Raw genomic sequence first — 14,604 nt, 5'->3', positions numbered from 1 at the left:
AACAGTATTCAAGCTCAAAAGTCATTGCATTTCACACATATATAGGATGCCGCCTCAAAATGCTTATCGTAGCATACAAAATGATAATGAAGGAACTAAGACATTGATACGGTATTTTGATGAGCCAATATCATATATCGACATAATTATATTAGTTGTGAATTAATTTAACTGTATACATGTAAACGAAAAAAGAGAGAGAGACATCCATAAACAATACAAAAATATTCTAATATGTAATAAATGATAAGATTTGTTACGAAGTTTATTTGAAACAGATATTACATGTAAATACATGTATATTTAATTATTTTATGCTGATTATTGGAAAAAAAAACTTATTTGACAGCCTGTCCGAGTGGTTACTTGCTGTACACTTGCACTGACGTCACATCCTGTCTTTGTTTTGAGGAGACATCTGTTATGTATGCAGATGCAAACAACGCTTGTCTGTTGGAAAGTGCAGAATTAATAAGGATGGATTCTGTGGAGAAATACAACGTCTTGAAGAAGTTGATAGGTCAGTTAATTGAGTTTTTTCTTTTAATGTATTTAATTATTTACAAGCTATTGCTTTTTTTTTTACATTTGGACATTCCACTACACGCATGTACATAGTCCTCCCTGATAAATGTCCTAATGGATTTTCGCGAGTATCAACATTGAAGTTGAAGTTGAATAGTACATGAAAAATGGACAGAAGAGATAAACTTTAATTATTAAAATGATTAAATTATTATTAATTAATTCAATAAGTAATAATTACATACTGTGAAATCACTAATTTTCGTGGGGGTTTAATTTTCGTTGTTTTTGAGGTATGAGGAGACCAAAGAATTCATGACCACCACGAAATGTAAAATTTCATATACACAACTTCTAAGAAGTTCTCTATCTACGAAACCAAATCCCTACGAACAACATTTTTTTCCTTAAACCACGAAAAAATTTTGACCCCACGAAAATATGTGATTTTACAGTAATTAAGAGCTATACACTGTAACCACTTACAATATCATTTACACTACTATAAAGTGGTGAAAATGGGAAATGTTTTACATTTATTAAAAATATGTATAATGTTATCAAATCTAAAATTTAGATTAATGGTTTGTCATTTTAATTTTAATTTTTATTTGTTATGTTGGTGAACGACAAGGTGAAAAAAAAGAATATTGTAGGTTTGTCCAGCATTGCAAAGGTATAGAGGATAAGCTATTTTTGTTTAAGAAATTGTTTATCCAATTTTATGCCAATGATACTGTAATTCTTGTGGAAACGGCTGAAGATCTTCAGAGAATATTAAATGAATTTTACAAATATTGTGAATAATGGAAATTGTCTGTGATATCAAGAAAACAAAGATTCTTATTTTTCCCAAAGGGTAGACAGCCAAAGAATAATTTTACTGAAAATGGCAGTGCCATAGAAGAAGTAAAGGATTTTAATTATTTCGGGATTGTATTTTACCCTACTGGCTCATTATATAAAGACTAATTGGATTTGTTTCATAGAGTAGTTTTACCAGTATTGCAATATGGCTGTAAATGGCGTCATGAAAATATCGATATTATTTAACGAGTACATTTACGTTATCTAAACATATATTGAATTAGAAAAGTAGCACTAAGTTATATGATTTATGGAGAAGCTGGGTAAAAAGATAAAATCAGATTAAACCTATAAAGAAGTTATATCAAACTTTTTTGCTTTCCGCAACAATGAATTCTTTTTATTTTTGGTTACTTTTTAACTTATTAATAATTTGCTTTCATTTTCTGAACGCATAATTTATTTAATCAAAATGAAAAAAAAAAATTAAAAAGATTTGTTGACAAAGGTAATAATTATTTTCCCGGATAAGACATCTTTGACTTTCGAAAACAGTCGTTGTCAATTTTCTTTGTTGCAATCTTCAGAAAAAGGACTCTAAACATGTTGAAAATTGCTTTATTTCAACATATGTAAGCTTTGTAATCGTAAGACAAAGCAACATTTACCTCATATAAGTTTATGATACCAAAGGCTTTTTTCATACCTGGAGTATGGAGAAATTTTGGGACTATGTGTCCCGACTCCAATAAAAAGTACAATTCATTACAGAGAATGTCTCATAAAACCTATCACAAGACATCAGAATGCCATGTCTTCAATAAATGAGAAAATGACGGAGTCAAGTTATATTAGAAATTTTTCAATTGAACATTCATTTTAACATTTTCAAATAAAATTTTGTCAGTTTGATACATTTATGTTTTAGAGCTGACAGCTGACATATCGACAGCTGAGGCCTGGATTCAAGGAAAGAAGTCAAACGGAATTTGGGAGTTTCATGATGGTACACAGTTCCCGGATTTCTTCTGTCCTACAATACTAACGAACGGCCCAAGAGAAAACCGTATTAGGTTAAAGGCGTCTGATAATTTTAACTGCCATGACACTCACCACGACTATAAGTACGGATTTGTTTGTGAGTTCTTTGTCAATAATTGATAACTGCCCTTTCCAAGAAAAAAAAGGATAATGTTCATTTTAATATTTTTCTCCTACATGTTGGTTTTGTTTTCATTTTGAAGATGCAATAAAAGTACATGTAATTGGGTAGAACTGGTAGAATTTGTGAATAACATTTACAAGTGAGTATCTTCCAATAAAAATTGTGACTGAAAGACAAGGAAGTCGGAGAATAGGTGTTATTATTTTTTTGGTAAAATATATTTTAAGTAGATTTCAAACATTTAAATTAAATGGAAAGGATGTATTCTTTTCTATTTCCTTCCCTTATGCGTTTAGATAAAATTAATTAAACAATGGAACTAAATATAATGGGGTACATGTATTTGAGCACTTCCCAATTCTTAGGCATTGGGTATTTTAAAATTTTCTTATTCAGAACGTTTGAAACATAATTATATACAGCACTCAATTAGTAGGAATCAGGGAGGACATGCAGATTAAAATGATTGTGCATTACCAATAAGGCACACAGGGTAAAATATCTCAGAAAATTTAACTATAAAGACACCACTACTTATTAATATTTCAATCAAAATGGCAAAATCGTTGTTTCATTAACATCTGAAATAGATAATGAAGGATAGTTCAAAATGTATGTGTATACTAGAGTAAGGACACGAGTTCTTCCTCTTAGTCTTTTATTCAGTGTTTTCTAGATTTTAAATACATGTAATAGTTTAAGTCCGACATTATGTCATACACATATGTTTAGTATTTCGCAAAAGTAAAACGCATCTTATACTTATACGTATATTTACTTATCGTCAGAAGGTGGAAAACTTATTTAAAATATTAAGTTAAATCTGTCACTACACCGTTAGAGTCTGTTTTATTGAAATACTTCACCCGTGGTAGTAAAAAGTTATTCAATTTTTGCACAACAGCTGTTTCAGTAATAAATTGTTCCAAAATCTTTTTACTAAGAACTGTTTTTTTGTGAAATTTATAGGAACAAACCTAAAGCAATCAAGGAAAAATATGATACCCTTTTTTCAGCAACTAACATCCCAAATTGTAAAAATGTGCAATCACCCAAAGAAACTAAGTTCATGCTTTTCGCATTTTGATGCAGGTAGATTTCTGTTCAGGTGACAATGTAGCACTGTAATGCAACATTTTCATACACTATATATTTCTAATCAGTTTGACAGCACAAAAAGAATATCGAATATAAGTGATTTGTTTATTGCTCTAGTTTTGAAGAGGGTATGATTTTATGCTTGGTGATCAAAGTGCGATATTTTCAAAAGATAAAAAAAGTTTTATGATTGGACAATTTTAGAACTTTTGTTTTGTAAACGTTTCAAATTGGATATAAATATTTTCGAGAAAGAGGAAAAATATGTATGAAAAATAATTTAATTTTTGACCCCCTCAAGAAAATGATAATGCTTATAAAGTGGATCTAAAAAGCCTATTTAACTAGATTGAAGTATTTTATAAGAAACCATTTTTAAGATATTTTTTCACATTGAAATACAAATTCTCTTTCTAAGAAACATATTAAGAAAAATAATACTAGTGTATGAAATGTAATTAACTTTTTATTAATTACAATTGGATTTCGATATCCCGAACAATGATTTCTCATTTACCATGCATACCTGTACATGTATATGGAATTCATTTGGAAATATTTACCCCATTTTTCTCTATATATATAGTCAGCTCATAATTCACTTTTTTCTTTCGATGAGTAGGAAATTTATGGTAGTTGGTATTCCTCTTTAATCAAATGATTTTTTATTAAGAATATACAATTTAAGTTGTTGCATAAAAGTATAAGTCGTATGCATAGAAATAAACAATTGTTATTTGTGAAAAATATGACTCTAAATTAATTTCCATAACTAACCCATTTCTTTTCTTTGATGTTTCATAAATTAGAATCTAAAATAAAGTTTTTCTTTAATAAAAATCAATAATAATAATGCTTTTCTTTTCTTTAATTACAGTTAACCCAACATCAACAAATTATTTATGCATAGGTTATGTTTCTACTAAATTAATTATGAGGCACATAATATAATATGTAATTGGTTAATTGTTAAACACAGCATCACATAGAATTGAAATAAGCACATTAGACTAAAGCTTAAGTTTTGTAAACATCAAAACTGACACTTATGAGCTTCTGAGTAAAATGTGTTTGTAATGGATTTACAAGATTGAGACACATGACATAACAGTTAATTTCTTTATTCTCAAACGAAATTATAAGTAGAAGTGCATTGAGTAAATTGGAATTTCAATTTACACTTTCTAAACCTCAAAGAAAGATACGTCTGTGAATAATTGTGTGTTAAAGATAATTTGAGACCCACGATGCATCAGATGATTGATTTATTGTTAAACAAAACTTTTTATAGAAATGATTAGGGACATTTGGATTTGAATAATAGTTTTCTAGAAATCAGAGAAACATGTACGCATCTGTATACATATAATCTGTTTTTAATGGTTAATCTTGTATATTGAGACTTATCACATGTATTATGTAACAGATTATTAGTTTTATTATCAAAAGAAACATTTTGTAGAAATGAAATGTGCAAAACTTCAAATGAAACGGTTAATTTTATTACGTATCATATCAACCAGGGGAATAAAACGTAACAATTGGAAAAACGCAAATCCAATCAGGCAAGAATTGTTTTGAAATTTGGATTTTCTTCGATACCAGTCTCTTTATATTTTTAAAATGATTGTGTGATTGAGAATTAGGTAGGACAACATCAATTATGTACTCAAAATACACAAATACCTCAGCCTTCAGACTAGGCTCGATCGGTAGATTGATCTTTCCCAAACATTCTTCTTTAAAATAACCCCACCCCACCGAGTTCAACAAGTGTATTCAGAAGGCGTCAAATTTAAAATCTACGGGGATTTACCATTGCCAGAATGCTACCTCTTTAGAAGGGGCCATCATTATTCCTGATTTTCTGAACATTGCCGTCAGCGTCAGAGACGTAACACACATTCGGGAATACTCTGTGCTTAAAGATGTCCGACCAATACTTGCCGAGCACTTTATCTACACAAAAAATTATCTTCGAGAAACTATGTTTTTGACATAAAATACATAACCATGCTGAAGTAGACAAGAGGCCCAAGGGCCTTAATGGTCACCTGAGTATTATACAATACTATAAGGATTCAATGAAGCATAAAACAAAATAAACTGATAGACGAAGCCATGTTGCAAATGAATTTTAAAAACTTGGTAAAATACCCCTGCTTATTGTAATGTGCTACATTCAAGTGATCTCCTTGCGTTCATAGTCTTACAGGGATTATAATGAATGCAAAGTATACAAATACAATGGTTACTTGCCTATTTTGTAAGGTATTCAATATATACAAATATGCCTTGTCACCTGCCTAGTGCTACAGTTCAGTACACACATACTAGGATAAACAATGTGGCTATTTGCCAGTTGCCAAAGTTGTCACTATCCACAATAAATCACTCCGACTTTCTTTAATTCTTCGTTCATTTTGATAGAACATAAAACAAATATACTCAGTCTCTTGTCCACCATGACTCTTCTACTGGTGTGTCACATTAACGGTGCTGTATAGTTCATTTATAATTATTTAATTCCGACCACTGAGACTTTTTATTGGATTATATATGTTCATTTATCCTATACTTTGAACCACTTATTGTAAGTGTCATTCTCTTTCTATAAACTAGATCATCATTATTGCAAATTAAAATCAACTTCATTTTCAAACCCCAAAAATTTAAATCAAAAGCATTATCTGCTTGAGTAAAACAATTGGTACAATAGAGCTTATAAAAAAATTACATGTAAATACCGGTATATGGAAGCATGGAAATACAAAAAAATGAAAACAAATGATACAATTGGAAAACATAAAGTCTCTATCAAGAAAGGTGTTGAAGATCTTTAACTGTTTAAACAATTACAATGTTATTACAATGTTATTACGAAAGTTATACAAAATTTTCGTCATAACTAAGTGCGCACAATCTCAATTTTGTCGCCTCCTGGATTTGGTGCAATGGCATTTCTCTTCACGAATTTAGAAAAGACTCTAGAGCTTCTACGAAGTTCCCACAGTTTTGTTGACAGATACCCAGTTTTCGGAGTATTGTCACCATGTAAACACCGTCATCATGGAGAAACATAAATCCCGTTTTCGTTATGACACAGATCAAGTAAAGATTGTTGTGACGTCACTCGGTCACCCAGTCTGTGATGATTCAGTATAAACAACATGTGTAAGATCACTAGAGGTTGGATAAGTAAAGTAAATATTCCGTTCTTTTCAATGATTTTCTGATATTATACTACTTCATCAATGTAAGTGTACTAGTACTCATTTAAGAAGTCTATATTTTTATTGAAGCTCTCCTGAATTTGTAGCACAGAGACTTGCCTCTCGGCTATGTTAAGGACCGATATGGAAAATGTGACCAAAGCACCGTTTTAATATATATTACTTCTTTTAAAAATTTGTAACAAAGCTACTGAATACCCGTAAAAAAATGTAATAGAGTTATCCATAATGGACAGGACTAGACCGTACACAGTACCAGTTATATCGCATGTATCAACTGTTTGTCACGTGACTTGTATAAAAAATAGAATTGTTAAGGTGAATGAAGAAAATGTGGATAGTACAAGGGCATACGCTTGTTTTTCAAGAAAAAAATTGATACATCTTTAAAGATGTTAATTTCATCTACCACAAAAGTGCTGGAAGCTAGTCTGTGGTGTTTGAGAAGTACTGAAAACTTTGCCGAAAATGTGTATAATACATGTAGCTAAAAGCTCACACTTCGCTTAAATTCTGTTATGAATAAAAATAATGTTATGCAGACCAGGATAAGCTCCCAGCACATTTCAAAATATACACTATTTAAGCAATAACAATTCCATACTTCAGCTAAAAAAATAATCTATGCCCTTGCACACTTTTGATGTATATTCCTTGTCCCTGTGCAGTTTCAATGCTACTAGAAAAATTCATATTCTATACAAATTGTATTTAAAAAATTATTTTGTTTTAGTTTTAATGATTTTTTTTTAGTAAAATGATATCATATTTATTTAAGCACTCTATTTATTAATTAACCAGTGAATCTAGTACTCTGGATCACTTCTTCCTTTATAAAAAAACCTCCGCCACAAAATGTCGTTTGTCATCAATTTTTGTGTTTAATATTTAATCCAGTGTGTTAAATGTTGCTATTGAAGTTTGCACATAAAAGATGAAGGTTTTTGATTCGTGTTAAAGCTATCCATCTTTTAATTTCTATAAAAGTGTTGCAAAAACGCAAAAAATAGCTACCGTCTTTCACAAACGTCTTTCAGCAATCACATTAAGTCGATGATGGGCTATTTTTTCAATATACCAAATGTAAACGTTTGTACCACTCACACCATGCAACTGGTACTCTTCCCATTCAATTATTTTTGGCTCGCCTTAATTACGCAAGAGTAAGGAAGGATATGGAAATAACGAACAGTATTCAATCTCAACGTCCATTAAACAAATATACAAAATAAGAGCAGAGCAAACACGGACCTCCGAAACATCAGAGGTGGGATCAGGTGCCATGGAGGAGTGAGCATCCCCTACTGACCGGTCACACCCGCCGTGTGCTCGTTGTCATAATCAGGAAATAACGGAAAAAATCCGTGGTCAATTCAGTGTATAAATAATGGACTAACAATTGATATGAAAAACGTCTGTCAGCATTTCATTCAATGATAAATTGTATTTGCTGACAAGGTCATTGTATCGACCATAGAATTTACGAAAAGATGACTTTAAACGAGACTGTTGATATTTTTGTTTCATCAACTTGCTTGTCAATAATTTACCTCGTTTAAGAAATTATTCATACGTAGAGCATGCTCTTGCGTATCGAATCAACTGAGATATAAATACTCCGTATGCAGGTGATGAAGGTATATTGCTGCATAAGTAAGGGAAGTTGACGATAGAAAAGTTAAAGTCATCACGTTTATCATATAGCTTGGTTGTTAGATTACTATTAGTGTCTTTTTCAAGTAAAATATCCAAGTATGAAGCAGAAGTGTCAGACTCTGTGGTATCTCAAGCTCACCAGGATATATAGTGTCGACGTAAGAATGGAAATTGTCATTATTAATTGACAATACGTCGTCGATATATCTAAATGTCGAGTTGAAGGCCACAGCAAGTGTTTTCTTCTTTTCACGCAAAAGATTTTGCATAAATTCTGCTTCATATGAATATAAAAATAAGTCTGCTAATAACGGAGAGCAATTTGTACCCATGGGAATTCCAATAGATTGTTGGAATACCTGGTCTCCAAAAACCACATATATATTGTCAATCAGAAACTCAAGCATCTTCTTGATGTCAACTTCAGAGTACTTATGTGTGCAATCAGAATCTGTTTTAACGAAATAATTTTCCAAATGACCAATGACGAGGTAAGTAAACTTATGAGTTCCATTTTTGTTGAAGAAGCAGCTGTCAATGATATCAAAAAGCCTGGATTTTAATTTGTCGTGGGGAATTGTTGTGTATAAAGTTGAAAAGTCGTAAGTTTTTATGCTGTTGATTTTTGTAAAGTCTTGTGATTTCAAATTGTCCAAAAGTTCTTTAGAATTTTTAAGCATCCACATCTGATTTACACCACTTCTTGAATATATAGTTGTACAGTACTCTTGAAGTTTTTCCTTCACTACTGTCAATATTTTAGTGAGAAGTAACGAAAGAGGCTTGGTTGAACATTTACTGGAACCTGCCATATATCTTTGTTTGTAAGGATTCTTATGAAGTTTCGGAATCCAATATATATAAGGTAGTTCAAATTCATTTTGGTTGTGTGGAATATTAAAAGTATTCAAAACTGACAGGTGATTTTGAAGAATTTCTTCCTTAGAAAGAGAAGTATATGTATATGTAGGATTACCACTTGTAGAATTAAATCCAAGTTCTTCTAGAATGCAATTTATATAACATGTATAATGAACCTTACAAACGAAGACAATGTTGTTACCTGCTTTGTCGGCAGGAACCAGTACGTACTGATCGTGTAATCTATCTAATTCTTTTTTCACTTCTGGTTTATTGAACACAGAAGGATAGATGGTTTTCATTTTGCCCCTCAATCTTTTAATACGGGACTTTAACATGGATCTGATACATTTAATCCATTCTGACAAGGTGTCAATGTCTTCTTTTTCATATATAACCCATCGTCTGGCGTAATTTCAACAGAATCCATAATATTTATGAAATTCCGACGCCAGTTGAAGGATCGGGGTTCCCTATATTTAGGACCTTTTAAAATAAGTGATCAAAGGTCCTCATTACGAACTATTTTTACGTCACCTGTAATAACGTGTCCAGCAGGACTATAGTTATAGGGCGAAGAAGAACATGAACACGAAAGGGGATTATTTTTCAGATAGTCGATATCCAGGCCATGTAAAGTGTTTTTGTAATTGAAAAGTTTGGAAGCAATGGTCGATGTATAATTGTAACATTTTCCATTTGTGGTCATATTAGTGGTATACAAGACCGAATTCCTTCATTTTTCAACCAACTGATTTAAACTTGTCATACAGCTTGTACATGTACTAGGCAATTGGGTGAAGGTAACACAATTTTTTCATATATACTCTAGATTCCTTGAATTCGTAATTTTAGTATTAAAAAATCTTTTGCTATTATATATTGCTTGTAAACAAGTATAAAAGTATCAAAAAGGAAAAATAGAATTAGCTAGCAGGACCTCCAATATGTATATATGACACCCAACAGGAATTACCTTCTGTTAACTTCAGGGCATTGAAAAACTATCTATACTAGCTAGACTAGGAATAAAGACCAAATAATCTACTCAAAAGGTCAGAATTCAACCTCTTATATTCCAAAAATAACAATTAATTATTTTTCTTATTTATTAAATAATTAATTACAATTCAAATGTACAAGATAATGTAAAAGTGAAATGTATTCAGAAAAAAGCCAAAAAAGGACATGCTTAGTTGCTGACATTGATAAAAAAAAATAATTAAATACTAGTAAACAATTTATAGATCGTTCAATTACGGCTCAACAAATAAAATAATTTTTAACTAAGATTTATTTTCAGTTAATACAACCAATCGTCAGCAACATCACATAAAGTAAACATATTTTAATTCCATAATCGTTAGATTATGATCCTAATTACATTGTTAAAAAAATCTACTATTAGTCGAATGATCCTCTTCAGAAAAAAAAATATTATTTAGTCCTCATCCATGGCACCTGATCTCACCTCTGATGTGTCGAAGGTCCGTGTTTGCTCTGCTCCTACTCTGTATTGTTTTATGGACATTATATTGAAGACTGTTCGTTATCGCCATATCCTTCGAATTTGGCTGATTTATTTATTCTACTCAGCCTATGTTTTCGCAGTGCGTTTGACTATGGAGTGCAGAATCTGAATTAAATGTGATACGTGATAGGTAAACATAGTTTTTATATCTCAAGAATCAATTTCTTATATCAACATGTTCAAGAGACATCTATTTAAGATACAATTGAAGTGACGAGAATTGCTATATGGACTAGTGCCACTAGCATCAATTCTATTCCTATCATTGGAAAATATCATTGTTGCATTTTAAAAATAAAGTCTTTTTTTCAGCCATCAAAACATGTTCTGCTTGACAAAAACAATTTTCTTTAAGGGCTATAAAAACAAAAAATATTGTAACACGAAAATGTGGAAGGAAATTTAAAGTAAAGAAAATGGAAAAATATAAATAAATAAACTAAAAGTAAAAACATTGTCTTTCAAAAAAACAACAACGTACACGCGTATTTTGGCTGTCATAACGAAACAGAATAGCTAAAACTATATTTCTTCATTAACCAAGGTGTTAATTCTAAGCCTTGTAGCTTGATGTATTTTGTGATATGGTCTTTGTTTTAATGAATATTGATAAGACTCTAATGCTCTAAAGCAGTCCCCACAGATTTGTTGACAGATTCCCAGTATTTGCCACGAAATATCTCTGAGGTAAGGATGCACATAAATCCCGTCATCATAGAGAAGCAGAGTCTGTAGATCCTGTAGAGATTGTTGTGACCTGACTGTGTCACCAAGTCTGTGATGATTCAGTATAAACAACATGTGTATCATCACTAGGGGAGGGATTTGTAATGCCAGGTGGCCTTTCTTCCCACTGATATTCTGTTCTAATACTAGCTCATTAATGTAAGTAAAGAAATTCTCCAAGGTAATATTTTTTACCACAGTTTTCCTGACTTTATGAAATAGAGACATCCCCATTACGCAGTGTCTATACATGTCTGGATTAACGTGACATTCACTTAAAATAAATGACACCGATATCCTCTCCTGAGCCTTTTGTAAACACCTTAGAGATTGTTCATATCTAAATGTTCTGTAAAAATACATAGCTAGATACAGAATGTCTGACATGAAACCAAATTTTGCTGATAATTTTAGCAAGAATGATGCGTTCTTATATTTGTAATAAACCTTATTTCGAAAATTATTTGAATTACAATTACCCTGTACCAACAAAGCAGCGCACCGTAATAATCGTGATGTTATACATTGTAAGGAAACTGTCTGATACAATGTTAACCTTCCTCGAAGCATTTCTTCTATTCGCTTCATATTAAGTGCAAAATCCGTAATATATATTTGCCGAAGTGTGAACGAATATAATTCGTTCAATAAGCTTATATCTAATTGAATGGTAGAAATAATACTGCTCTCATCTATACAGACTCTCAATGTTCTGTTTAGAATGACTTTACATAAATAATTGCTGAATGTTGGACTTAAAAGAAGACATGAAATTCCCTCACAATACAAATTATACAAGTGACTGAACAATGAAGTTTGCACAGAACCAGTGACTTTCAATCTAAACATGTTATTATCTGGAATGAAAAAGTTGGGACATTCTCCAGTATGTACAAAAAATATTAAAAGTTTGAAGCATTCCCAGAAACAAGACAGCAAATTTTCAGGTATCCAAGCTAACGACATTTTGGACTGAATTATCCAAAATACACTCGTTTTTATGAAGTATGAACAAAGGACATGCGTATTATTTTGAAAGTTAATTACTTCTTTCAGAAATATTTTGAAGAGACCATAACACAAAAACTGACAGTGATTCATTGAATAAACAATTTTTTGTTCAGCTCGAGAGAACGAAATTCTCCATTCGAGTTCATCTGCAGGTGTGCTTCCGATAGGAACAACATGAAAGCCTCCGTTTAATATTTCTGATACAAGACTCTCGGATGGCCATCCTTTTTCGCGACTTCTCTGGACCCATTGAAGTGCTATAGGTGGCCAGTGATGTGACTGCAAACAAAACACAATGTCTGTTTCTTTATTGATAACCTCATCATTGGCAGTGAAAACTGTGCAAGAGGGTCCATGAGACATACAATTAGAAATAGGAGGTATATGTGCATTCTGGAGACATCGCACACAAATATTACGCAAAAGGGCACTAGACATATAAATTGTATTATTTATAACTAAACAGCCGCGTCTAAGGTCAGCATCCTTTATTGGACTCAACACTTTAAGTCTGACAAATCCCGATGGTAAATCATCACATTCCATAAGAAAAACAATATGCCTTGGGATATGGTAAATACCTTTCTGAGAGATATCACAGATAACTTTAAAATCTGTAGGCCAAACCATCAAATCTACATCTGAGGTAGGTAGTCGGAATCCCTCACGCCTACTACCACTATTCATTCCCGTTAATCCTAAAATTCCCGCCGGACCATTATCTCTCTTCTGAACCTTATTTCTGTAGAAGATCCAATTTTATGACACAGTCCTACATACACCGCATCTGATAGTCGAGGTATGCGATCCATTTTATTGTTAAACAAATATATTGTTTAGAAGAAATCTGAAACAGAAACATACTATTCAAACAGATATTAGCAGGTTGATTTAAATAGGTAATGACATGCTCTTTGTGAGATGGACCTACAATAAAACTGTTACAGTTGAACCGTCAATCTTTTTCTATCGTGAGAATGACATTTTTTTATGTTAAAGTTCGAAATTGATGATAAATGAAAGAATACACTCTTATTATTGCTTGGACCCTCATCGATGCATTATTTAACAATAGTTATTTTCATTCCAATGTCGACTTAATATACTAGTGAATGTTGGATAAAAACACCAGAGTCTTCCACATATAAGGATGCTTAACTGGCTATTGACGACAAGGACCAAATGGACATTTGCGGAATAGCGTACAGCGAAAAGCGGACTTCGGACTTCAGACATTTAAAGGCGGACTTTTCTAAGGGAGCAGTTTAAAAAATAAAAAATCTATATAATCTATATTTCATAACAAATCATCTGAAAATGTTCAAGCTTTCGATAACTATGAAAAAATTAATTTGAAGAATTTTGAAATTTGTATTTTGATGAGAAATTTGCAAAGAATTTATTTGTGAACATTTCTCGAGATTTCTTATATTTTAGCATGCATTATTAAATTAAAAAGTGTCAAATGTGAACTACAAACAACTACAATCTCAGAAAATGAAATGTACATAAGGTATAGAAACCACCATGCCACATAAAAGGTAAATATTGATTGATTGATTATGTATTGTTTAATGTCCCTCTCGAGAATTTTTCACTCATTTGGAGACGTCACCGTATGCCGATGAAGAGCTTTCAATTTTGACCTTTACTCGGCACTCAGGGCCATTGAGCAGCGGGGGATCTTTATCGTGCCAACGCCTGCCGCTGACACGGGGCCTCAGTTTTTAAGGTCTCAACCGAAGGACCCGCAACTTTCACTTCAAAGTGCCGAGCGCATGCATATGGCGAAGGAACAGTTGCTACCCATTTTAACGACTAGGTCAATCGCGGCCGAGATACGAACTCACGACCTCCCGATCACGGAGCAAGTGCTCGACCGACTAAACTACCTTGAACGGTAAAAAGGCAAAGAAAAAGACCTCCTGTGACTTCACACTTTTCGTATTTGGACAAAATATATCCAGTTTTTAGACAATATTGACGTATTA

At 32.0% G+C, this 14,604-nt stretch overlaps 2 protein-coding genes across 2 annotated transcripts; one reads left to right on the top strand and one right to left on the bottom strand.

Annotated features, from left to right (window-relative positions):
* The first annotated feature begins 417 nt into the window (after positions 1 to 417).
* LOC134253856 (uncharacterized) lies at positions 418 to 3,075 on the top strand. The gene is made up of 2 exons (XM_062736446.1): positions 418 to 520; positions 2,261 to 3,075. Exons 1-2 carry the CDS (start codon positions 424 to 426, stop codon positions 2,491 to 2,493), a joined length of 330 nt encoding a protein of 109 aa, XP_062592430.1. The 5' UTR covers positions 418 to 423; the 3' UTR covers positions 2,494 to 3,075.
* Positions 3,076 to 10,671: 7,596 nt separating this feature from the next.
* LOC134253852 (uncharacterized) lies at positions 10,672 to 13,321 on the bottom strand. Its single transcript, XM_062736442.1, has one exon. The coding sequence runs from the start codon at positions 13,298 to 13,300 to the stop codon at positions 11,399 to 11,401; it is 1,902 nt and encodes a 633-aa protein (XP_062592426.1). The 5' UTR covers positions 13,301 to 13,321; the 3' UTR covers positions 10,672 to 11,398.
* Positions 13,322 to 14,604: the final 1,283 nt, after the last annotated feature.

Source organism: Saccostrea cucullata, unplaced genomic scaffold (assembly GCF_032062105.1).
Source record: "Saccostrea cucullata isolate Sc308-1 unplaced genomic scaffold, CSIRO_AGI_Scuc_v1 ctg5517, whole genome shotgun sequence".
Classification (NCBI taxonomy): domain Eukaryota; kingdom Metazoa; phylum Mollusca; class Bivalvia; order Ostreida; family Ostreidae; genus Saccostrea; species Saccostrea cuccullata.
The sequence above is the reverse complement of the archived record's forward strand: the minus strand, read 5'-3'. Positions and strand labels throughout refer to the sequence as shown.

Excerpts from the sequence above, each read along its gene's own strand:
- LOC134253856 (XM_062736446.1), top strand. The coding sequence starts at position 424 with ATGTATGCAGATGCAAACAACGCTTGTCTGTTGGAAAGTGCAGAATTA. Across the intron at positions 521-2,260 it reads CGTCTTGAAGAAGTTGATAG|AGCTGACAGCTGACATATCG; the intron begins GTCAGTTAATTG and ends TTTATGTTTTAG.
- LOC134253852 (XM_062736442.1), bottom strand. The coding sequence starts at position 13,300 with ATGAATAGTGGTAGTAGGCGTGAGGGATTCCGACTACCTACCTCAGAT.